This window comes from Pieris brassicae, chromosome 2, assembly GCF_905147105.1.
Source record: "Pieris brassicae chromosome 2, ilPieBrab1.1, whole genome shotgun sequence".
NCBI lineage: Eukaryota > Metazoa > Arthropoda > Insecta > Lepidoptera > Pieridae > Pieris > Pieris brassicae.
The window spans coordinates 21,148,010-21,173,144 of NC_059666.1; the positions used below are offsets into that span (position 1 = coordinate 21,148,010).

The following is a 25,135-nucleotide window of genomic DNA, read 5'->3' on the forward strand; positions in this document are numbered from 1 at the left end:
TACATTTCACAGCTGACGATTTGACAATTAACTTCAGAAGAAAACGTTATTGGTGAGATTCAGCAGAAATTCGTCAGAAAATTGTACAGAATTTTGACATAAGACAGTCATAATGCCATATTATGTATGTGTACTTCATACAGATTTTATACAGTATCGACTTCCGAGTTTTAATAAAATATTGAACGATGGATTCAGAATTGCCATAATGACAATAAAGAACTGACGAAAGACGTTGACTGATATTTTAGTAACTGGAAATTTTCTGCGAAATAATCGTATTTTGTAATCAAAATACGTAAAATTTTGCAGATTATATTTAAAGCATAGGTGTAAAATTTAATTAAATGCTTCGGTTATTGCTTTTTACAACTTTAACAAGTTCTGTTATTAAAGTTAGTCATTGCACAGTTTCCGCATCTGTCTCGATGGCGCTAAGAAGTGTTGATTTTGAAATATTTGGCAGAGTCCAAGGTGTATTTTTCCGCAAGGTAAATGTAATTTATATCTCAATCTCATTCTCAATAAATCTGAAGTTTACAGATGAGAGTTAATATCAGTATTTCACATATAGCTTACCCCACTGAATAAACCCATTGTTAATTCAATTTATAATTTAATCTTTCTAATCGTTTTTGATTTTTTTATATTGAATCTTTTTTGATCTTTCATAAAAAAATCTAAATTTACCAATACGGATATCAACTCTAGTAATTATCTGAAGTATAGGCCAATATAAGTTATATTTTACCTCTATAGTATGGTACACACTCTTATTAGTACTAATTGGATTTGTAATGACTATAGTATACTCTTATACATTGTTATTAATTTTTCTCTACTCAGTACACAAAGAATCAAGCAGACAAACTAGGATTAAAAGGATGGTGTATGAACACATCTAGAGGAACTGTACAAGGGCAGATGCAAGGGCCAAATGATAAAGTGGAATCTATGTAAGAAACTATTTTTTTTATTGTTGTTCAACCAATGCTAGCATAAGTACTTTGGTTTTCATTAGAGTTCCCTAAACTTATTTGTGTTGTAGACCCCTTGCCATGTTTTTCCGTGTTGGGTAGACCCCCTACTTACCTGATATTGATTTACTGTAAATTTCTAACTGTAGTGAAGTTTAGTGTTAAAAACTTAAAGTAAAAACACATGTTAATTTATACATTTATTAATTTAATTTAAATTAAAGCTACTCAAAATAAAATTTTGTATCTGTTATGTAAAATATACATAAGATTAAATAAAATAACATAAGCAATAAGTCAATATTTTTAGTGAGAAGGATAAACCTGATAATATTATAAGATAGTATGATGTATGTAAATAGGTACTATCAGTGTATGTGTTGAGATCCACTATCGTGGACCCCCATTTTGATTTCATGGGCCCCCAATTTTTTGCTGACGTAGACCCCTTGCAGGTTGTCATAGTCCCCTAGGGGTCGATATAGACCACTTTGGGAATCACTGCTTTACATTCTCACCACTCAAGTTAGTCTTACTTCTTGAGTTGGTAGTTTCAAATACTGGAATGCTTTCATCTATTATTTGCTGCTCCTGCCCAATAACATCATGGTTACTTTAATAAATATTTGAGGTTGTTTAAGAAAGTTATTTCATTTATGATAAATTTGGATTAAGAATTCTAAAGACATAATCATTAGAGTTTCAATTACATTAATGTATTCTTAATTGAAAGAAATATAACATGCAATTTTATTTCTATTATAAAAATAGACAAGACAAATCATAATAAATTAGATTAGTTTGGCACTCCTTGGGTGTGTTTCACAACCTTGATAAAATATATTCTGAAGGCACAGTTAAACGTTTTTCCTAAATTGCACTACATATCTACTAGTTTCACACTATTGCACACATTTCTCACAAAACAAGATAAGATACTTAAAAGCAATACTAGCTTTTGATGTGTTGAAGTACAATGAGCACCTATTTTAGTATAAAAAACTTTTGCTTTTCCCAAACTTAATACTTAATTTGGTTCATGGTGGTTAAGCTCAAATTTTTCCTATGCATGGTTATATAATATATTGTATTTAACATTGAGATTATCAAAACTACATTACTATAAATTATTTTCAAAAAATTGTTTTATAGGAGCTCAGACCTATGTAATGATATTTTAGAGCAATTTAGTAGAAACAGAACTTTGTACTGCTGTATAAGTATTGTATTTATTTCCGAGATAAAATGCTCTAGCTTCAGAAACGATATTTTAAATTAAGTTTGACAGCGTCTCACGCACTAGTACATTCCGCCTTTGATAGATTATTACGAAGCTATATAGACAATTGATAAAAATATCATTACAGTTAATAACAACAACTTCTTGTGAACTTGGGAATTTGTTATTCTGTCAAATTTTAAAATATATATTCGTTTTCTTTTTTTAACCTAAAACGCGACCACTATCGTTATACATATAACATTGATTTGACACATCCATTAAGCATCCAGTTGATTAAAACACAAGGCATAGATTATAAAGAAGTAATAAACATAGATTGTGGCGTAAGACAAGGGCTATTGTCTCATAAACATAGCAGTTCTCGTTGAGATATTTCGAAATCTGGAATAATTCAGCAAGGGAGTAAATCCATGGGGAAAAACTGTCACATGAGATGCGGTGACTACATATTCCTATTATCCAATACTGTAGGCAAACTCTCAAACGTAACCTAATACTTAGATAAAGAAACTGGTGTAACTGGACTACCAATAAACCCACTGAAAACCAAAGCCTTGACAAACTCCGTACCCGTATCTATTGTACCTAAAGATAACGAGATTGAATATCTCCAAGAATATTGTTCTGAAGCAGTTCATAGAATAGGAAATTGTAGTCCTAAAGCACAAGGATAGAGGACGTAATAAAGACGTATTCAAATTGACGAAAGACGACAGGGACACATCTTGCATCAGCTCCTCGGGCTGAGAAGTGGAGTAAAACTATAATGAGTTCGAATCAAAAAATTGGAAAAAGGAAAAAAGGCGGACACTACGAGAGATAAGAAGATGTCGTGAAACTAATTTCACTGGGAGGCAAGGCCTCCCACGGAACCTCTGGATCCAACTAACCAAAGGTTCTGAGGAAGGCCTTTGTCTGAATCGGCAAACGGACTTAAGTGTTTGTTTTAATTCATTGTGTGTAAAGGATGGTGTGCGGCGCTACTCTAAGAATTCAAAAATGTAGAATAAGGAACGTATCAAAAATTATGGCTATTAATCAAGTGAATATAAAAATCATATAAAATTGTGTTTAATTTACAAGTATGTCGATTACTTCTCTACCACTCATGAATACTCCAGGCCTCCAGATCGCCTACAGTATGTGACCTATTCACCGCGGCTTTGCCCGCTGGGCTCGACCCCGTTCGCTCCTCAACATATTTGCTGCACGCTTCGAATCGAGCCCCCTATCTCCTCGTGCGCTGCAGCCCCTGTCAAGGGCTTAACAGACCACTCCCTACCGCCCTGTGTTAACAAGGGGCGAACTAATACTCTACCTGAAGGGGGGCCTGAAGGTTTTCAACGCCCCGAACAAGTCAAACACCAGGTTCAGTAAAAGCAACCAGCATTCATGCATGCATAAGTAGAGAAAAAAAATGACCGTCTCCAGTCTTATAAAAAAAAAGCAAAAACATATTTAGATTACTCAGGAGAATCGATAAGTCGGACAATTTATTGTCGTAACACGAGTGGTCACACCCTTAGCACTTTCATTATGAAAAAGGTCTAATGTGGAACATTACTGACGGTCCAAGGCTTTGGGCCACTCAGGAATTCTCGACAGAGTACGTGTCATTTCAGAGTGTTAAGAACTAGTGCTAATGATAATGAGACGCCCTGATGAACTTCTCGGTGTGACCTTGAACTTTAAGCGCGTGTTTGTAAAACTACATTGTTCTAAATTTGAACACATTTAGTTTCAACGTTCATACGTAAAAAGGTTTTTACTCTTTAGTAGTTCCATAATTACGTATATTAAACCTTTTTTTTAATTATTAATTTTATTTTTTGATGTATACTATATAATACTGTGCATACTGTGTACTTTTGCATTTTCTACCGCATTTAGTATGGATAGTTCAGAGTTGTTCGGTTACCTGCAGCTGAAATACCATCGTTGAGGCAGAATACAAAATTCAAGCTGTATCAACTCGACATCCTTGGTTCCACAACTTAGCCTTATTAAACGCAAATTTTGCCGCGCACTACCACTTTGCGTACACGTCTAAACCTACCTACTGAAGTATTTCGGAACCTACGCACTCACGAGTCCTCTGGCATGGAGAGCAGCGGTATCACTGTGAGCCGCCTGCCCATTTGTTGTAAAAAACTTAAAAAAATCTAAAATGTTGAACATATTTTCGTTTTGAATCCTTACTGGCCACTGGAATAAACTTCCGGAAAGTGTAAATAGTGCACCTTTGAACTCCTAAAATAGGTCGGATAATTTCTCAAATTCCGTAAAGCTACTGAGCTGCTAGTGCGTTTATCTACATAATAATTAGCTGGCATTGACACTCCTATACACAGCTTTCCGTAGCAAATCTACATTCAGTTTACGTCTCGAACACGAAAATAATTCAAACTTCATTACTTATCGTAAGTAATATTATACGTCACCTTTAAAATCAAAATTAATTGGACATAATATGAAATGCTCGTTTAACAAAAGGTCCTAGTCCTGTGTAGTCCCAGCCTATGCTCCGCCACACAGGTGGCGTTAATGGGTAGTAGCTTCATGTTATGCCTTCCTCGATAAATTCCCTATTCACGGTTTTTTTTTTTTGTAATTCTGATATTAGCTCGGTCAACTAAAACCCTTCAGATATATATTTTAACGCATAAAGCTTCTTAGTTTTCTTTTCATATAGCTGAGAAAAAATGACATAAGAAATGTCTATGCTACAACCATAAACGAGACTGCATTAAATAGATAAAAAAGCTATAGCCTACATGGAATCTCGATTAATATTCTGTGGCGATACGATAATGTACTTATAATCCTTATAAGTGTCAAAGTTTAACATCTTAATTAATAGGGAAGTTTGTTTCAAATAAACGTTATTACGAATTAGTTTACTTTGCAGATCCGTGATAAGTTAAAAATAATCTTTTGGGTTAACAGAAATAAATAAAAGAGAGTACCAATTATTAAAAGGCCGGCAACGCATTTGCGAGCCTTCTGGCAATGTGAGTGTCCATGGGGGGCGGTATCCTGTAACATGACGTGAGCCTCCTGCCCGATTGCGTCCTATTACATTAAAAAAATTAACGCACTCGATTTTCGGCTCAATGCGTATAGCGAATTTCAACAAAATTGCTCCATTTATTAACATTATGTAAATTTATACTATTTCTACATCTGTGAATAAAGAATTCTTAAAAAAAGTATTTGTAACATAATTTGTATATTTTAGGATGCAATGGCTGAAAACAACAGGCAGCCCCAGCAGCAAGATTGATAAAGCCGACTTCATTAACAACAAGGAAATTGACGACTACACATTTAAAAGCTTCGATATTCGACGGGATGATTAATCTGTATTTCTGAAATCCCAGCTTTCATTCCCGCAAAATTAACCAACCAGTATTGTTTACGTGGTGGTCATAATAAAAAATTTTGTTAACACTGGATACATATATCATGTATTAAATAATTACTTAAATGCCATATATACAAAAGTATTAGTTACGCAAAACTTATTCTTAAATATACACAGGTTTGTTATTTAATTAGACCATTTTGTAATGTTAGATTGCTATACAAATACCACTGTGAATCTAATTGTAGTCAGTACGTAATTTTAATTTAATATAGTATTTATTTTAAAATCCTATGTGATATTAGCTGTATATCGTAGAACGTTCTTTTAAGTCTGAATAAAGAATTTATAAGTTAGTAAATTTGTTTTTTATTACCCTTTTCGTGCAAATAGATGCTGGCGCTACAACCTTTTAGGTTCTCCGATTTGGATTGTTTCAAGATCATTATTTTTCTTAATAAAAGTAGGTAATCAGTCGTAGGAGAGAACGTTAAATGCGCACATAGACAGAAAGTCTATTAGTTCACAGCAGAGGAGTAGATCCTCTCAGGGAAGAGAGTCGCACGATGAAACCTATATATATATATGATATTTTAGATGTTAAAACTGTTTTCGATGGAGGCAGATACATCACTGCAGTCCATAATCGCAGGGGTAAGCGACATTTCTGTCATTCCTAACTAAATTATATTGTCTTATAAACACTTCAACTGGTTAAATACACGGTTCTGATTCTCTGAAACTACTTAAACTTAGAAACAAATTTTAAATAAATAAAAATACGACTTTAAAAAAGGTGTATTTGTACTTTCCATTAAATCACATCAGTGATAAGACTTGGTACAAGGCATTTCATTAAATTGTTTTCAAATACATATGCTTAAGAGACTAACTGAATGATATTTTAAAAGTAACAATGACATAATAATACTAAAATCAATCGATAAATCTATGATTTTGATCAAAAGAAAACAAACAAAGGATTTTCAAGGCCAAACATTATTTAATTACTTGTGAACTCACTGAAATTATAAAAACGCAACGAAAGCTATTTCTTTGGGCTTAAATCCAATTTCAGATATCCTGCGGCTTTGAAAATGATGTCAATAACTCATTTCGCAAATATTACGTTACTTAATACCGGAAAATACCGGCTTTATAAGGCAAATGTAGAAAAAAATCCTTAGTTTAAAAAAATATTGAATGTCAATCACATGACACAAAATGGTTATTGACTGATTTCTATGGAAATAGATATATGTGTATTTGTATAATTTATAAATTATAAAAAGTCTTGATGTTTATTCACCTGTTTACAGACAAGGCAGGTAGGTAGGACGCCATCTTGTCTAGAGAAGCGTTTTGGCGGGTTTTAAAAATTATGTGATGTGATATTTAATTTGAATTTGTAATGTATGTATGTAATGTAAAAAAAATATATAGAAGATTTAACTATATAGAAGCTATAGAAATTATTTTTCATATAAATCGTCTTAAATTTAGTCTTGTAAAAGTCCATTGCGCTAAATATGTTGATCTGTTGGAATTGATGTCCAGCGATACTTGTTTCGGGTTGGTACAAAAGGCGGGAAACACAACAATGGAATACTAAATTAGTATTTTATTTTGGGCAAACCGCAACAGACACACAGCAAAACAATTATTTATCTCATCATATAGGCATCTATTTTTAAAGATCACCTCTATAATTTTGTTACATTTTTTTAAACAATTGTCTAAGTTTTAGCCTACTCTACAAAAATAACTATAAAATTTTCTGACTATCTTTATAATAGTTAAATAAAGAAATTAATATCACAAAAACAGAAAATATATTATCTTCGTTTAGATGTAACAGAACTTTATACCTCTTAGCTCTAAGTGTTACTTAAAAAACGTATTGAAGTTTGGCATACGGAGTCAGCGTAGTTAGCGTCAATTCTCATAATTAAATATACACACGTTATCAAAATCGGTTTAGAGATGTTGTGTGACAATTCTAATTAGATAGATGATTGTTCTTTTAAAGCACCGCGTATAATGTATGAACATATTTTATTGGTATACGAAAACACGAAATAATTTAGAAATGACAGTCAAAATGCGATGCATAATTTAATGAGGGAAGTAAAACACCCGCGAAGAGTTTCGTCGTAGATCTTTCAATGCTTTCCACAGATGATATAATTAATTTACGGCTGTATTTTGAAATAAAACTTTTTTGGAAAACTCATAAGCGGTCAGCTTTTTATCCTGAATTGGAGCGCAATCTTATTAAAATTTTCCGGCGTTTTTCCAATTATTTATTAAATGAGCGCTCCTCATTATTTCATTTGGCACTGAACTACCCCGTGCCGCACATTTTTCTCGTTTTCTCATAATCAAAATATATATTCTGAAAGCTTAAGGTTCTAAATTTAAAATATTCCTTTATTTTAATTATATATTTATTTTGTCTTATAATAACTATCCAGTATAACATTCATAATTCTCGTCTTACATTTTCCAAGATTAAATTCATCGTGAAGCCCGGGGTAGTAGCAATAAAACTCGTTAAACTTCGGGACTGTTTCACTTGAAATACTTCCACGGGCTTATATCAACTTTTCCAGAAGCTATGTCATGTTCATAATCATTTGTTGATTCAACCCATTATAAAATTACAGAAACGAAATTTGCCAAAATCTTATATTGTGAATATCAGACCATCTGTTAACTAACAATAGATTTTGACCTTGAAGGTTTTCAGGAGTTTCGAACGAAGGGGTAGGAAATAATTACGTCCAAGTCAGTAACCCGGGCGTGCGTTATTGATGGGCGGGCGGCGGACGGTAAGTGGGTCAGGAGGGGCGCGCAGCCGCGGCATTGCGTTGACAGGCTCCAGCCATGGCGGACGTGCCGCCTGAGGTCCTCGAGCTGAACGTAGGCGGCGTGCACTACGCGACTACACGTGATACGCTGTTGCGCGAACCAGACTCGCTGCCCGCCGCCGCGCTTGAAGATTCCGAATATCCGCGCGATGCTCGCGGTCGCATCTTTTTCGACCGCGACGGCGTTCTCTTCCGATACGTGCTAGATTATCTTCGTGATGGCGGGCTCGTGCTTCCTGAATGCTTTCGCGAGCATAAACGTCTCGCGCGGGAAGCCAGACATTACAGGCTTCCCGGACTCGAGAATGCGGTGAGGGAAGCGGATCCCCGACCTCCTAATCGTGAGCGGGGCTGCATTACGGTGGGATATCGTGGCAGTTTTGCTTTCGGGAGGGACGGTCTCGCTGATGTTAAATTCCGTAAATTATCACGCATATTGGTCTGCGGAAAGGTGACGTTATGTCGAGATGTGTTTGGAGAAACGCTGAATGAATCACGAGATCCTGACCATGGTTTGGCTGACAGATATACTTCAAGGTTCTTTTTAAAGCATTCTTTTATAGAGCAAGCCTTTGACATGCTTCAAGAACAAGGGTTTAAGTTGACGGCGAGCTGTGGTAGCGGAACGGCTGGAGGAGCAGCTGAATTGAAACCTGGAGTTGATTCAGAGGAAAATCGCTGGAATCACTACAACGAATTTGTTTTCGTACGCGAATAATATTAACCTGTTCGCTATCAGCTGATGATGTTATCAAAACAATCTCAGGTAACGTGGGAGGCGTACGGTGAATAATAGAAGTTACCTCTTATTTTAGTATCTGTTCGATTTGTAGTATGTTAAACTCGAAAATACATTAGGTAATAGATAATGTACTTACTGTATGTCTCATTTAGACTTTTATGAGACATTAAAGAAACCTATTTAATTCAGAAATTGATAATGAATTAGATGCATTGTAGATAAAAATACATTCATAATTATTGTAATCAAATTAGATGTGTAATATAGATAATAGAGTAAAATGTAAAAATATAAAAACGTTTTGTAGACTAAATTACATATATATTAAAAATTGTAGATTTATCTATCTTTTGAATTGTGTACCAAGTACGTACTTGAAATTGTCAAATAAACATTAATTTAGAAATACATATAAATATAAAAAAATCTATTTGCCAAAAACTTCATAAAATTTGTTTATAGGAATTGTTATGAATTATAATTATTATCCTACGTAAATTAAAAATACTTTTACCTATAATTTCATTTAATAACGTGTATCCGCTGTGTTGTGATTAATTATTATATTTTATAACTATCTGTAGTTAATATATGAAAGCATTATTTTCTCTATCAATTTTAAGGTTTATTCATATAAAAGAGCGCAACAAATGTACCTTACTAAAATAGTTGAACAAAATAAGAATTTTTAATAGAAAACTATTGGTATAGAACATACATTAGACTTTCTCTTTGAAGAGTAATAAAAATAAGTACTGTAACTCTTGATATCCACATAATTTTTTTTTTATCATTCGTCGTTCCAATGTATGTTATATTTTATCGCTGTAATCACAGTAATCCTATCTATAATTTGTTATATTGTATTGCTTTAAATTAGTATTGGACTCGGACATAATCTCAAACGTAACAATTGTAGATTTAAATTTCATTGAAATAAAAATAATCATTGTAAATTATAATTATGTATCAATTATTTTTTTTATAAATAACCCTTTAAGATTACTTACCAAGGTTTACAGTAATAATTTATATAATTGTGTAATATTGTCATATAAAATAATAAGTTAATAATCATTGTATATTTTATGAAAAAAAAATATAATTTGATGTTTCCAGACCTTGTTTTATTTATTTCGTATGTGAATTCCGTTATTGAAATAATTTGAAATTAATATAAATGTATATATTTAGTAAACAAATTATAATAGAAAAATACTTACATTAATAAAATACAATATGATCCGTTTTATATGAGATACAAATGCATGCATACAGATGCAGTTGTGAAACTGTATACAGATGCAGTTGTGAAACTGTATACAGATGCAGTTGTGAAACTGTTGAAAAACTTTGAATTGTTTTTTTTTTAATAGACTTGCATAAATAGAAATTCTACGGCTATTAGTTTTAGACTTATCTATATCTAGAACTATATGGTGGGATGGTGGGTCTATATAATCTTTACTCTATATATCGCGGTATCTAGTAAGGGACATTTACTCATTATACAGGTATTATTCGAGCATTGTTTGATTACTCATCTCCCCAGGCTTTACATGGCGACGCTGCGAGGATTTAAACCTGGAATCTTCTTATACCGAACTAAGTCTCTTTCCTGAATGTTACCATAAAATCCAAGGGTAAATGTCGAAACTTCCTAGATTAAATACGTAATAGACTGGACGTATGGGAGTTTTACTTTATGGTTAGATATAAGACAAGGACAAAGCAAAAGTACTTGTTGTACTACCATTATGAATATTACTTGATCCAGTCGATATTAGCATAGACAATTAAATTAAATCAGCTTTGTTCTTGCATTTAGTTAATATTACTGAAGTCTATGGATCATTTGTTGCCTCCAGGTAACATTGAATATATCAGGGGACTTATAATAGTCATGATGCCTTAACAGTAGTGTATGTAGAAAGTCGAAAACTAAATTTGTATGAAATTAATGAGAGTCAAGCTTAAAAAAATACGAAATATTTTTTTTCATTGCCCACTTGATATATTTTTATTTTAACCATTTAGCGCCATCTAGTACCGAATAGTAAACCAAACTTGCTTGATAAAAATTACTCTTTTCGCCTTCTACTCGCTCGCAGATGGCACTAAATTAGAAATTTAGTCAATGTTAGTAGGTATTGAAATAGTTACAATAATAGGTACTTCGAATCGAAAACTCATGTACGAAGAAAAAAAATACCAATATTTTCCGGATCTTAAGGAGAGAGAGGGACGTGATCTACGATAAAACTATATAATATTAAAAACAACACCAATACGCTTGCTGCAATAACATTAGTTTCCAAGGAACTTTTTTCCTTAAACAAAACTATACTTCATCAACTTGATATAAAATCTCTCCTTTTGATCCTAATTTCAAATATAGAGGTTTTTAATTCAGTCTCATTTCGGTACAAGCTGTTGGGAATAAGGAAAAAAAAATGTTATAAAAAATTAGTTTGTTTATTTGATTCATGATTACAATAGAAATGCATTTGTATCATAATTATCTTATTTTTATCTAGAAACACTCAAGTCTATGGTATGTTACTATGCTACTGTCTAAATACATTAGTCTTATAATACTTAAGTTCTTCTAAACTTTCCAATATATCATTCATACCACGGTGAGCAAATTTCTTTTGTGGTACATTTGAATACTCTTTGGGATACCAACGTTTCACTATTTCCTTTATAGAGCTAACATCAACTATTCTATAATGTAGGTAATCATTTAATGTAGGCATATATTTTCTAAGGAAAATTTTATCCATATAAACACTATTGCCTCCTAAAGGACATGTTTTTTCAGGTACATGTGATTTTAAAAATGTTAATACCTTTTCTTCAGCATCCTTAACACTTACTTTTGATTCTTGGCTTGATTTAGTAAGCCCACTCTAAAATAATATTCAAATGTTTAATCAATGAAGATAATAAAAACGGTTATTAATTAAAATTTTAATAATCACCGACACAGAAACTTGAATTTTAAGAATACTACTATTCACTTTTTTATACTACCTCATAAAAATACTAACATTTCAGCAAATAAATGATTCAACATACTTTTTATATTAGATCTACATATAAATAATACTTACAATTTGAGAAGTTACTTTATTGTGTGTAGTATTTACTTAATAGAGCATTCATTAATTTAAATTATCAAATAAACCAATTATTATAAAAACCATGGACATTTCCCACACTTTTGTCTTTACTACAGTCATTGATTGATTTCAATCTCTGATACTAACTAAAAATGAAAAAAAAATACACAATGTGGCATACCTCACCATGTGTTGATATGCACCAGTCATTCATAGAATTCAGAATCTCATCAGGCTGATGAATAACTATGTTAGGGCCAGTAGCCACAACTTTAAGATTTTCGTCACTCACTAAACATGCTATTTCCAGGATATGATCTTTTTCTATGTCAAGGCCAGTCATTTCTAAATCTACCCATACTATTCTTTTAGATTTATTATCTAAATTAGGGCTAACATTTCGTTTTTCCGACATAATTTGATATGCTGGAAGAAAGTTTTAGTAAGATAGGATTATGGATAATATTTACACTTGCAGTTTGATCTAAGTAGCTCTTAAATTATCTGCGCGGCACCTCTCGAAGCCATTCATATACTCCAAACATCAATTGTCAGATGCGTAAGAACTAGTAAGTTTCAAGGATCGGTTTCTCAGTCTTACCATTACGTTTAACTATAGTGCGTACCAAGTTTCTATAAATGGGATAAACATTTTTTAATAGTAGATCCATTAGGAATCTAAAATCTTAAACTTCTGTTTAAATTTGTTAATATTTAAAAATTACAATATCAAAATAGACTACAGAGAATAGCAAATCTTATTCGCGATGTCAACTGTCTTTGTCCACAGCCTCGGTGAAATTCAGAAATAAGGCAGCGCACTCTGTGACTTCCAATGAATAAAACATTCCTGACTAAACCCGCACTAATATAACTCAATTAATGTAGACCTTGGTTTTTCGTATTTAATTTATTTTATAATAATAATAATAATAATGGTTATATTAAATGGTGCCAGGATGCTGGCTTGTTTTTGAATTCGTAATTTTCTAAGCATAGCAACTTGTAGTTTAGTTAAGTAGTAGTAGTTTTTTAGTGCTTACTTTCTTTGTTATTATTAATTTTATGTATAATATCTAAGATGCATAACACTTTTTACGCCAAAGTTAAATGAAGCAGTACACTATCTATGAATAAAACCAACCAAAAGCCACAGATGTTTGGATAATTCGTGTATAGATAATTATACTTTTTTAGAGTTATCTGACATCTGTATATCTTCTAGATTGTCATGGTGCCTAAAGGTTGAATTTGTTTTTAGTTTTCATATTTTTCTTATTAATTAAGAAATAAGCAATAATAAAAACAAGATGAATAGATTGGTAATGAACCACTGTCGCTGCATGAAAAAGTCTAGTGAGTATTTTATTAAATCTTTTTTGTAATATTCCAAATCAGATTCTCTAACCTTAATATTTGATTGATTGCGATTACTTAATTTATGTTTACGGCGTGATAATGTGAATTACTTTTTGCTGTACATAAGTTATTTAATTTTTTGATTATTTTATAAAGTAGAACAGCCAATAATACTATATTATATTAAAGTATAAAAATACTATATTAAAGCCTTTAGTATCCTATTTGATATAATATTTCATATTTTAATTGTTGAATTTAACTTCCAGCTCTATTATGGGAAACCAGACAATATCAAAACATACCATATATAACGCTGTCAAGGTCGCTCTGTTATTACACCACGCAACCACTGAAGTTGCAGCATGTTGTCACTCAAAAACCATCAAATACATCAATATTTTCTCCGTTTTATTTAAGACACCTATCTACAAGCAGGTGTTATTTAGAAAAGGAACCATTGAAACCATCTTCAAAGGTTGAAACAACAGTAGTAACAATAAAAAAAGAAATTGAAGAAAAAGAAAAGCTTCCAAAGAAACATGAGCCTAAAAAGAGTTTAAAAGAAAAAATTATGGCAGAACTCAGACATTACTACCATGGTTTCAGATTATTATTTATAGAAGTGCGCATTTCTGCAAGTTTGCTTTTTAAGGTACTAAGAGGAAAGTCTTTAACACGAAGAGAACATAGGTTGTTAGTTACAACAATTGGAGATCTCTTCAGAATGGTACCGTTTGTTGTGTTTATTGCAGTACCATTTTTAGAATTTGCACTGCCACTATTCATCAAATTATTCCCCAACATGTTACCCTCTACATTTGAAAGTACCAGCCAAAAGGAAGCAAAATTAAAACAACATTTGAAGGTAAAGCTTGAGATGGCTAAGTTCTTTCAAGAAACATTGGATCAAATGGCACCCCAAGCTGGAAATAGACATTCTGAATTGGCCAAAGAATTCTCTTTATTCTTTACTAAAATAAGAACTTCTGATGATGTAGCAACTAGTGAGGATATTATGAAGTTTTCAAAACTGTTTGAAGATGAAATAACACTTGATTCCTTACAAAGACCTCATCTTGTTGCACTGTGTAAAGTCTTAAATGTGTCAACAATTGGTACAAGTGCAATGCTAAGGTTTAATCTGAGAATGAAATTACGTTCTTTAGCCGCAGATGATAATATGATAGCTAAAGAAGGTGTTGACAGTTTGAATTTTAGTGAACTACAACAAGCTTGCCGGGCCAGAGGAATGCGTGCTTACGGCGTGTCTGAGGAGCGCTTACGAAAAGAATTACGGAATTGGTTGGACTTATCACTGAATGAAAAAGTTCCACCATCTCTATTGTTGCTCTCTAGAGCTCTGATGGTACCAGAGCATGTTCCTACAACATATAAGTTAAAAGCTACAATTTCAGCTCTACCAGAGAATGTTGTTATGCAAACTAAGGCGGCAATTGGCGAAAAAGAGGGCAAAGTTGATTTCAAGGTATATTTTTATATATTTTATTTGTAAATGCAATAAATACATTTCTCCATTTGATTAAAAATTTGTCTAAAGTTTTTTCTTTATATATTGCATCAGATAAAATTGTAAGCAATGTTGCTATATAGTTTAAATGACTACGATTTTCAGACTAAAATGGAAGTTATTCGTCTTGAGGAATTGAGAATTAAAGAGGAAAACAAAGAATTATTGGAAGCAGAGAGGGAAAAGCAATTGCTCGAAACCAAAAAACAGCAAAAGGAGGAACTTAAGGACAAGGCTCCCATTCTTCAGGATATTAATTCAGTATTAGTGGACCCTGCACCAGTTATTGCCGTTGACACTCCAAAGCCAAAGACAGATGAAGGATTATCAGCCAAGGACATTGACGTTATTGAAGATGCTTTAGAAAAATTGGGTATGATATCTTTTTAAGAGTAAAGGAAATCAATTTTATTTAGCTTTACATTACAGATAGTCCATGCAATTCATTTGTAAAACACACATACCAAAAATTTTAAACTGATTGACTGAAATTTGGAACTGTATTGCAGAAATATGACTTTATTTTTTCTGTATAAGTTAATTTTCTGAGCATCAGGCAGAAAATAATAAAAAACAATATAGTTAATTATTATAAAATATGACACTAAATTGAAATTAGTTTCTTTCCATATAAAAAATTAATTCCATATAAAAATGTTCTACCCTAGGCAGTTAACTCTCTAGCCTGAAATACACCTCAGCTTTCATAATATTAGTATTGTCAATACCTTTTAATCTTATAGAGATTGGCATAGTGCCATTTCACAATGGTCAAGGTGATTGAAAGTGAATGAATTGTACACGAAAATAGTATTTACTTTGACATGTTTTCTTAGGAATAAGGTCATTAACATTTTATGTATTCTTTATTATTATGTTATATTTATGAAGTTTATTCTATTGCAAATGAGGCTCGTTGGAGATCACTTTAGAATTGTAATCTACACAGTAAGAAACAACAGTCCGGTTTGCCATGAGGCAAATATTTTAGATCAAATCTTTCGTCACCATTAAACCCAGAGTCATGACCATACATTAGGTGAATGCAAATAATGTCTGAGTTGGACCAGTAAATGTTGATTGTAAAATCATAATAAAAATTTAATAATTTTAACCGCTTCCCTTGGCAATAATATGTTATTTGTTGACTGTGACATTAATAAAGAAACCATATAATGAAGTAATAATTTCAGCTGAACAAAAGAAGTCTTTGCTTTTGGAAAAGGAAAGTATTCAAGAGCTGAAGACTGAACTTTTGGACTATAGTGAGGATGTTAAAGAAATGGACGAGATTGTAAAGAGCAAACAAGCCGATATTAAACTTACAAAGGGAGCAAGAAGGTAAGTTTTTATACTTAACTAAATGATAAATGTTTTTTTAGTCATTTTTTGATAGCAAATCCAAAATTCTTGGTCTTTGCCTCTATTTTATTTCAATTTTTTTAGCAGTGGTATATGCCTAACACATGATTGTGTATACTTTGTTTACAAACAATGTTTGGGAATTCTATACATTCGTATTCTATCGTTCGTTACATTATATGAGAAAATCAATTCAAAGAGCAAAATTTCTGGTCTTTGAGCATACTATCTGAGATTTGTAGTAGTGCTTATGTTTTCTTAATAGAATTCGTATTATTAAAATCTATTATTAGGTCAGGGTTCCATATTGCAACATGATTATCAATATTATTTATGACTCATGTCAATAAACCTTTGTCCTTCAGACACGAAAAATTTCTCAAGGTCATACCCATATCGGACTTATTTAAACTATTGCGTCATACGATTATAGTTAGACTTGGCGACTGTAAGAGGTAATAATAAAACATGGCCTCCCCTTTGCTTACTTAAATCAGTCGTTAATTTATATGTTGCATTAAAGTAGTTAAATCGGAGAGTTAATTGAATCTCTAGACAGTTAATTAAATGTCGATATTCAATCAAGTCGCTAGCAATTTGACTTAAATAAAGCAGCGTCGAAAACGTTTAACTATCTGTCTGACCGAATGCCAGCGTGTTGATTAACAATATAAAACAAGATGTTAAAACAATACTTCGCCATGATTATTTCATTTGTTATTTTTATTTCGGTGTGATCGTGAAGAACTTAGAGCTTGGAAATTCCGTGTTTTGCTTTATTGTAAATGATTAGGTTAGGTTAGGTTTCTCTTGTTGCCTAGGAACGTTTAGGAAACTCGTTAAACGTTTCGTTCACTCACTTGTCTGACGGAACTTTAGCTTATGCTACTGACTAGATTAAACATCGATTTTTAATTAACTGTCTAGAGATTAAATTAACTCTCTGATTTAACTACTTTACTGCGTCATAAATGAGAGATTTTTTTATCACGGCTGTATTCTTTTATTAAATAATACTTAATGCAAATATAGATTGGTTAATCATAAACGGTTAGGGTTGCCACCTTTTTTTTTGCCAATAAAGTACGTTGATAATACACAAGAAAAAAAGTACTTTGTATCAAAGTAAAGTATAGAGTACAATTAACTAAAATAACGTACAATAGTTTATAATAAAGTACGGGTGGAAACCCTACGTTTTATTCGTACGGGTATTGATACATATTCTCGTGAATCGTGTTCTTTATTTGAAAGTGACGCTGATAAGGGCAGACTTGGGATCAACGGGTGGAAACCCTACGTTTTATTCGTACGTGTATTGATACATATTCTCGTGCATTGGTTTCGTGTTCTTTATTTGAAAGTGACGCTGATAAGGGCAGACTTGGGATCAACGGGTGGAAACCCTACGTTTTATTCGTACGTGTATTGGTACATATTCTCGTGCATTGGTTTCGTGTTCTTTATTTGAAAGTGACGCTGATAAGGGCAGACTTGGGATCAACGGGTGGAAACCCTACGTTGTATTCGTACGTGTATTGATACATATTCTCGTGCATTGGTTTCGTGTTCTTTATTTGAAAGTGACGCTGATAAGGGCAGACTTGGGATCAACGGGTGGAAACCCTACGTTTTATTCGTACGTGTATTGGTACATATTCTCGTGCATTGGTTTCGTGTTCTTTATTTGAAAGTGACGCTGATAAGGGCAGACTTGGGATCAACGGGTGGAAACCCTACGTTGTATTCGTACGTGTATTGATACATATTCTCGTGCATTGGTTTCGTGTTCTTTATTTGAAAGTGACGCTGATAAGGGCAGACTTGGGATCAACGGGTGGAAACCCTACGTTTTATTCATACGTGTATTGGTACATATTCTCGTGAATCGTGTTCTTTATTTGAAAGTGACGCTGATAAGGGCAGACTTGGGATCAAAGTACAATCTATAGAAATGTTACTAAAATAACTTTGTATAAAACGAATGTACTCAAAGTACAAAGATTGATTTCTAAAATTTATCCCTAATATTATTTTTATTATTGAAGCTTTATTAAAGAATCCATACAAAAACAAAAAACAACATAGTTGTGTTAGTATAAGTAGTTTTTTTTGTTGTCTAGCCCCTTTTAGGGCCTTAAAAGCCTTTCTCCATGTCGTTTTTTATGATTTTTCTCAATGCATTGATCAGATCTAATTGTCTTGTTTCGTATGATAGGGATCTTACGTTGAAGGTGCATATTTTTATTATTATTGTGCGAATGGAAAGCTTTTGTGTGTGTGTGTGTGTAATTTTACGTAATAACAGTAATTACATCCTACACTTTTCTATAACGTTTTTTTTTACATTATCGTATTGGTTTAGTACTGTAAGTATAGTGTATGTATTTTTTAAATTTTGCAGCCAGTTGATTTGACCTATGTAGATTATTTTTTTTTAGGTAGTTTTAATATACTACTATCTTTTCTACTATTGATAGAAAGATTACTATTTAATGAAAATAGTATTTGCTTCCTTAACAATGCGTGTAGAATGAAAAATCTGCCTTTTTTCTTTGTGTCCTTTTTATTATTATACTTTGCACTGTTTACATATATAACTTTGCTTTGTTCCATTAGTTTTGTCTTAGTGATTTTATGTCTGATGTAGTTCTGCCCGTCCGTTCTGCCATTCGATCAGATCGCTCTAAAGCGATAAGGCCGCCATTTGCCATACATTTTATATTATTATTTTAATTGCAATGTATTTATTTATTACTGCAACGAAATGTAAATAAATAAAGATTACGTACGGCCAGAGTTCCAATCCGTTCCAGGATGTTATATCCAGGTACATATTGATTTTTTTTTTAAATTTAATATTACAGATTATACCGTGCCGTAAACAATATGATAAGTAAATTGGATGCGGTGTTAGTGGAACTTGATAATAAAGAAAAGGCTCTCAAAACCACATTGGAGCAAACTAAATCCGAACCGCAAAAGGCAAAGGAGCAATTGATCCAGATCGATGAGCTGATGCATTCCATTAAAAGTCTTCAGAAAGTCCCCGATGAGGCGAAACTTAAGTTGATACAAGATGTTCTGGGTAGACTGGACGACGACTTTGATGGGCAATTGAAGATTGATGATGTTTTGAAGGTATTTCATAGACATAACATTATTACTAACAAAACACACAATAATAAAGTAATAACATTTTCTTTTTTAAGAAAAAGGTTTAATTGTATAATGCGTGTGCGCTGTGGTTGTTATTGGTCCTGGCTCAGCATTATGCTGAGGAGGAGAGTTGTTCCGCAGCTCTGGTCATTTTGCCAGTGACCACAGCAGCTAGTTTGCGCCTCAGTCGTAAAAAAAACAAATAAGAATCTAATACTCAGTAGAAACAAATAATAATAGTAAAAGTTAGCAGTGTAAGTAATGAAAGGAAAATGTAAATTAAATAAAATTAAAAATAAGTATAATTGTTAAGAAGTAGAGAAATTAATATTTTTTTGATTTTGATTTTTGTTGAGTAAGTGGAAGTTTTTTTTATAACTCCGAAGAAAATTTTATTTTAGTTGAAGATTTTTCAACAAATTAGTAATAATAATCCAGTGGCGCTATAACCTTATGGATTCACTCAGCATTCGTTTCTTTGGTCATTTCTTTTTATAGACAAGTAGCCTTTTGTGTGACATATGTCATTGATGCCATAAATTATTGGGTTTAAGACTTTATTTAATGGTTCAGAAGAAGAGCATATAATTAACGTAAATGCGGTTGCCACTGCAGCGTCACAACTGCACTAACAAAAAACTATAACTAAAAGGTACACGGTGCTCACATATAATTATCAAGTCGATGTATATGTCGCAGCCAACTAGGTTATTTAGCCGTTCAATTACCAGCTTAGCCTTTTGACTAAAGGGCGCCGTTTAATTAACGGCCTGAAAGATACAGCCGTAGCGTTTGTTACAACATTTAATAGACTGGGTGTCTAATGTTTAGGCCATCCGTATGGTACAGTCATTACTTGGCATTAATAGAAAAGATTTTTCTGTTTTTCCATATTCTCTATGAAATTGTATGAAAATCTATGAAAAAAATAGAGAATTTGGAACATAGTGCTAATCTTTGTCCTTAACTGACCTAAGTGATTTTTTTATCGTTATCGTGTTGTAAAGTCCGTAAACAAACTTATCGCCAAGGTCATTTTCTCACGTGCAATGATTAATAAGTAGGTTAGGTTAGGTTATATTTAGTCTTGAGATATATAATAAATGCGGAAAGTATTGTTTTTATCAAATTATGCTGAATGAATTGCGTTTTAGCTCTCCAAAGAATTTCTTAGTAACCAATTGATCTAAGAAATATTTTTAAAAATCACCAAAACACTTCTTTCAAAATCACAAACAAATATTAAATGATAACGACACGTTATGGTCTGTAACTAAACTCCTCTGAAACGGATTTACTGATTTTTATTAATATTTTTTTTATTTTTTTGTTTTTTTTTTGTGTATTAATCTTATGAAAAAACAAAGTTTGGTGGATCAGATTAAAAAAAAACTATTTATTAGATGTTCGTTCGTTTAGACTTGTGATAATTTTGTCCGTTTTCCAGATGTTAGAAATAATAGGCAACGAGAACGTAAACCTCTCCGAGAAGCAGATGGCGGAGCTGATAGAGCTTCTGGACAAAGAAGAGATCTTGGAAGTGGAGAGTAAGATAAAGAAAGCTCTGGAAAAAGCGGCCATCGCTGCTAAAGAACAGGATAAGAAAGAAGATGGTGAGGGCAAGGTAATTTAGGATTCATAATGATCATATTCGTTAAAGTATAAGTGTGTACACGGGTTCATTCAAGGGTTTTTATCGGGAATTGAACTCCGGAACTTTAACATAAACGTATTGTATAAAACAAGTTAAAAAAAATAAAGATTTAGGTTCATATTCGTATCTCAAGACAGAATCTAGTCTTAAGCTCTGTAAAATATGTCAAACTTTTTACAGAAAATTAAGTTTTAACAGCTCTCGAAACTAGATTTATTTATTTCTTTCCTTAAAATCTTAAAAAAAAATGTGTTTAATATTATGTGTATGTAAATCATAATTGTAATATATACCTAGTCCAGCCATAAGTTCTGTTACAAATGAAATGTTTGTAAGTGAAGTAATTAATATGATTAAAATTTATACCTACATACTTATTAAAGTCTCAGCAAAAAATAAAAAAAAATCTATTTGAAATGGCTTTTAAACAAGCCTTTAATCTGGTTAGCCACTGTTTCCAAGGGAAATTTCGCCACTTCTTGCACCAAAGATTTTATAAGAGACTCGGAGACAGTCCATGTCCTCTAAAACTGACCATAATTTGAAGTCTAAATAAAGGGTTGAGGCCTAGATGAGGGCCAGTCTTCGGCTCTTATAGAGTCCGGAACGTTGATTTCTAGTCAGGCTTGGGTAGATCGTGACTTGCAAGTGCAGGATCCTGTTGGAAAGTATATTTTTAAAAAGTGTATTCTTGATACACTTTGGCTCAAGTTCGTCAATCTTTTTTCACAATAATGTAGTTGTCTGACTCCTTGATAAGATACGCCAAACCATCACTGACGCAGGACGATGACGTTGTATCTTTGCCACCACTTGAGCAGCTTCTTTAGAACTGTGTACACTTCATTTTGCTTATTGTAGTGTTCTTCGATTGTGAAAATTGTTTCATCGGTAAAGAGGATATTTCTGTGCTTTTCGCCTTACAACCCTCTCTGAGTGTAAATATTGATGTAGAGCATGTGCTGTATATAGACTATAGGCAGTAAGCTTCAGGTATTGTTTTAAAAATACGTGACAGAGTCCTAACGGGAATCGTCATTTCTCGCGAAAATATTTTTTGCATCCTAATGGGGTTTCGACGAATACGAAAATACGCCTGATACCAAGCTTTTGAAATGTCTGGAATACGACTGACGGCTCCATACCCACTTTATGCAAAGCATCACCGCAATCCTATTTTCTTTAACACCCTATTCCATATTGTAATTTGGTAATGGAGTCGAAAAAATATGTGAAATGGCGCAAAATCGAATGAAGTTTTTAAAATAATATACGTGTTCCAAATTCCAAATAATTAAAAAGTTGAAGAAAAAAAAGTTTTTATGTAACAGTATTTATGGCCACAGTTACTATAGCTATAATAATAGCATTTTTTCTATGGAAATTATTTAAATAAATCTTCGTTGATATTAACGCCATCTACTGTAAGAAGTTGGTAACACAGCCGTACGAAACGCGTCATCGTATCGTCTTGTTTTACATCATTACTATGCATTTCGTTATAGTTTTAAACTATAAATATACCCAGATATATGACTAATATTATATTTTTTCTTTATAGACCCGCTTTAAGTTGAGTCACAGAAATGATTGGCTATCCACGGTAAAGCGTATTATTTAAATGTTGTAAGACGTATTATTTATTAGTTGGAAACTTAAAAATCACTGAGAATCGATGGATTGGCCACTTCAGTGTGTCCCAGTTGACATTCCCATTAGAATATTGCCTGTTTTTTAACTTTAGTGTCCTATTTTTTGAGTTTTATTGTGTTTTCTCACACTTTGATTGTTTTAGTTTAATTTTGAACGATTTGTCACCTAAATAAGCACATCAGCTAAAATAACCTACTTATTACAGAGTCTATACGACTTAATCCGTGAAGCGCATAAACGGCGGGTCATGAAGAAAAAGCAAGCGTCGGAAGTAGAAGCGCCGATACCAAAGAGTGATGTCAAGGCAGAAGAAGGAAAGCGACCGGAAAGCCATTGATTTGTAAACGCTAGATGTCGTTGCGAGCGAGAGAAATAGTGTCATCTCGTTCAGACGTAGGGTGTGGGATATGAGTTCTCACTTATATTAACACTGGTATAGGCGTGCGAGCGAGAGAAGTGGTGTCATCTCACTCTTATGTACGGGTTTTGGGATATGCGTTCTCGCTAATACGAAACACTGGTGCGAGTGAGAGAAATAATATAGATATCATTATATTGCGGATTCGCTTGCACATAGGGCTAATGAGAGCGATAAGTAAATACAAAAATATATGCAAAAATTATATTAACTTTTTGTTAAAAAAATTAATTGAAATTAAAGACGTCATTGAAAATCGTACCGCATTTAAATTTTTAATTTGAACCCGTTTGGCAGCGACATCTCGATAGGATAATCAAAATAATATTTAAATACTAAGTACTTATCTACTTCTGTAGGTTAATGGTTCGGTTACGAATCTTTACGTGGAATGATCGTATGTGTAGCGTTCGAAATTTTGCTATTTTATATGGGTTTTATACGTGCCAATAGGTGGCGTTGTAATCAAAATATCATTTGCAAAAGACAAAATTTAAATGCCTTTGGTGCTTGAATTGGCTATGATAATTAGCTCTTCCTTCTGGTTTGCTGTGTCAAATTAGGAAGGACTTGTATCGGATTGATATCTTATATTTTTACCTTTTATATGTCTTTTCGATGTAAACTATGACAATAAGCATTTTATTTAAATATAATCACCAAACTATTCCGTCACGTACAAAGTTTTTATTTAATATATGGTTCTGTTTTACCTTTCAGAAATTTATTATTTATCTGTGATCACCTTGCTGTAGATTGCTTTCGTTTAGTAGATATTAGCACAAATTCTACTCTTCATATTGTTCAGTATGACAAATTGTATGAAGTTTTTATAATAAGTTTGTGATATAAAAGTATGTAAATGCATTAATCTTTCATCATGGGGCTGGTAAATTGCATATAATGCAAATAAAGAATCTAAACCTGTAATTTATTTGTGGAGAGTATTATTTAAAGTGTATTTATTTGAAAGTATCTGTGAAGTTATAATTTACACAATATAGATGCTGAAAAGCCTTAAGATAATAAAGATGTCGTATTCTGTGTCGATTACCTTTTGTTTTATTAAAAAATATTTCTATCAAAATTAAAACCTGGTAACACATTCTTACATAAAATAAAGACGAACCATATTTGTCTGTATCATTGTCTAAATAGCAACAGGAACTATAATCTATATTTTACAATATTTAAGAAAAAAGCATTAACACACACATAAAACACAAAGAAAAGTATGACTAAGTTTAAAATTGTGGTGCACAGTATTAACTTGGCCTCACTCAATTTGGTCGCAGAGAATTCTCGGGCAAGGGTTGTTTGAACCCATAGAACTGAGTTTCAGTGAGGCCTTTGAGGGTACATATTATATGTTTTTATCATAGTATATTTATTTATTTATGCTTTGTTACCATAATATACATAATTAAAAAACAAAAAGTAAGTAGGTTACATAAGTCTTTATGATGTAATGCAATGTGACTTGAGAAATTCTCCATACAAATTGTATGAATTTATTTTCAAATAAATTCAAGGGCAATTTTCAAATGAAAGCTATTACAAGATGTGTCAGGTATAGGTTAAAAAAAGGAAATAGGATATACATCCTTACTTTATAGACATAATGTTTAGTAACTGTAATACTGGTATTAAAACAATGCACTCCACTACAGGACGCCAT

General features: G+C 32.5%; 4 protein-coding genes across 6 annotated transcripts; 3 read left to right on the top strand and 1 right to left on the bottom strand.

Annotated features, from left to right (window-relative positions):
- The first annotated feature begins 207 nt into the window (after positions 1-207).
- On the top strand, positions 208-5,914 carry LOC123720896 (acylphosphatase-2-like). Of its 2 annotated transcripts, XM_045677728.1 has the most exons (4): positions 208-330; positions 412-491; positions 847-956; positions 5,459-5,914. In XM_045677728.1, exons 2-4 carry the CDS (start codon positions 429-431, stop codon positions 5,577-5,579), a joined length of 294 nt encoding a protein of 97 aa, XP_045533684.1. In that variant the 5' UTR covers positions 208-330; positions 412-428; the 3' UTR covers positions 5,580-5,914. The 2 variants fall into 2 exon arrangements, with proteins under 2 accessions (XP_045533684.1, XP_045533683.1); XM_045677727.1 differs by having other exon boundaries at positions 230-491.
- Positions 5,915-8,464: 2,550 nt separating this feature from the next.
- Positions 8,465-10,205, top strand: LOC123720132 (BTB/POZ domain-containing protein KCTD12). The gene has a single exon (XM_045676631.1). The coding sequence runs from the start codon at positions 8,471-8,473 to the stop codon at positions 9,170-9,172; it is 702 nt and encodes a 233-aa protein (XP_045532587.1). The 5' UTR covers positions 8,465-8,470; the 3' UTR covers positions 9,173-10,205.
- A 1,450-nt stretch (positions 10,206-11,655) lies between these two features.
- LOC123720072 (probable oligoribonuclease) lies at positions 11,656-13,078 on the bottom strand. Its single transcript, XM_045676529.1, has 3 exons — positions 12,923-13,078; positions 12,503-12,747; positions 11,656-12,108 (listed from the first exon to the last, which is right to left on the bottom strand). The coding sequence occupies exons 1-3, from the start codon at positions 12,990-12,992 to the stop codon at positions 11,764-11,766; spliced, it is 660 nt and encodes a 219-aa protein (XP_045532485.1). The 5' UTR covers positions 12,993-13,078; the 3' UTR covers positions 11,656-11,763.
- Positions 13,079-13,520: 442 nt separating this feature from the next.
- On the top strand, positions 13,521-23,715 carry LOC123720014 (mitochondrial proton/calcium exchanger protein). 2 transcript variants are annotated; one of them, XM_045676415.1, is made up of 8 exons: positions 13,521-13,677; positions 13,950-15,169; positions 15,317-15,584; positions 16,405-16,552; positions 19,441-19,714; positions 21,180-21,356; positions 22,948-22,989; positions 23,245-23,715. In XM_045676415.1, the coding sequence occupies exons 1-8, from the start codon at positions 13,632-13,634 to the stop codon at positions 23,374-23,376; spliced, it is 2,307 nt and encodes a 768-aa protein (XP_045532371.1). In that variant the 5' UTR covers positions 13,521-13,631; the 3' UTR covers positions 23,377-23,715. The 2 variants fall into 2 exon arrangements, with proteins under 2 accessions (XP_045532371.1, XP_045532373.1); XM_045676417.1 differs by lacking the exon at positions 22,948-22,989.
- The last annotated feature ends 1,420 nt before the right edge of the window (positions 23,716-25,135 follow it).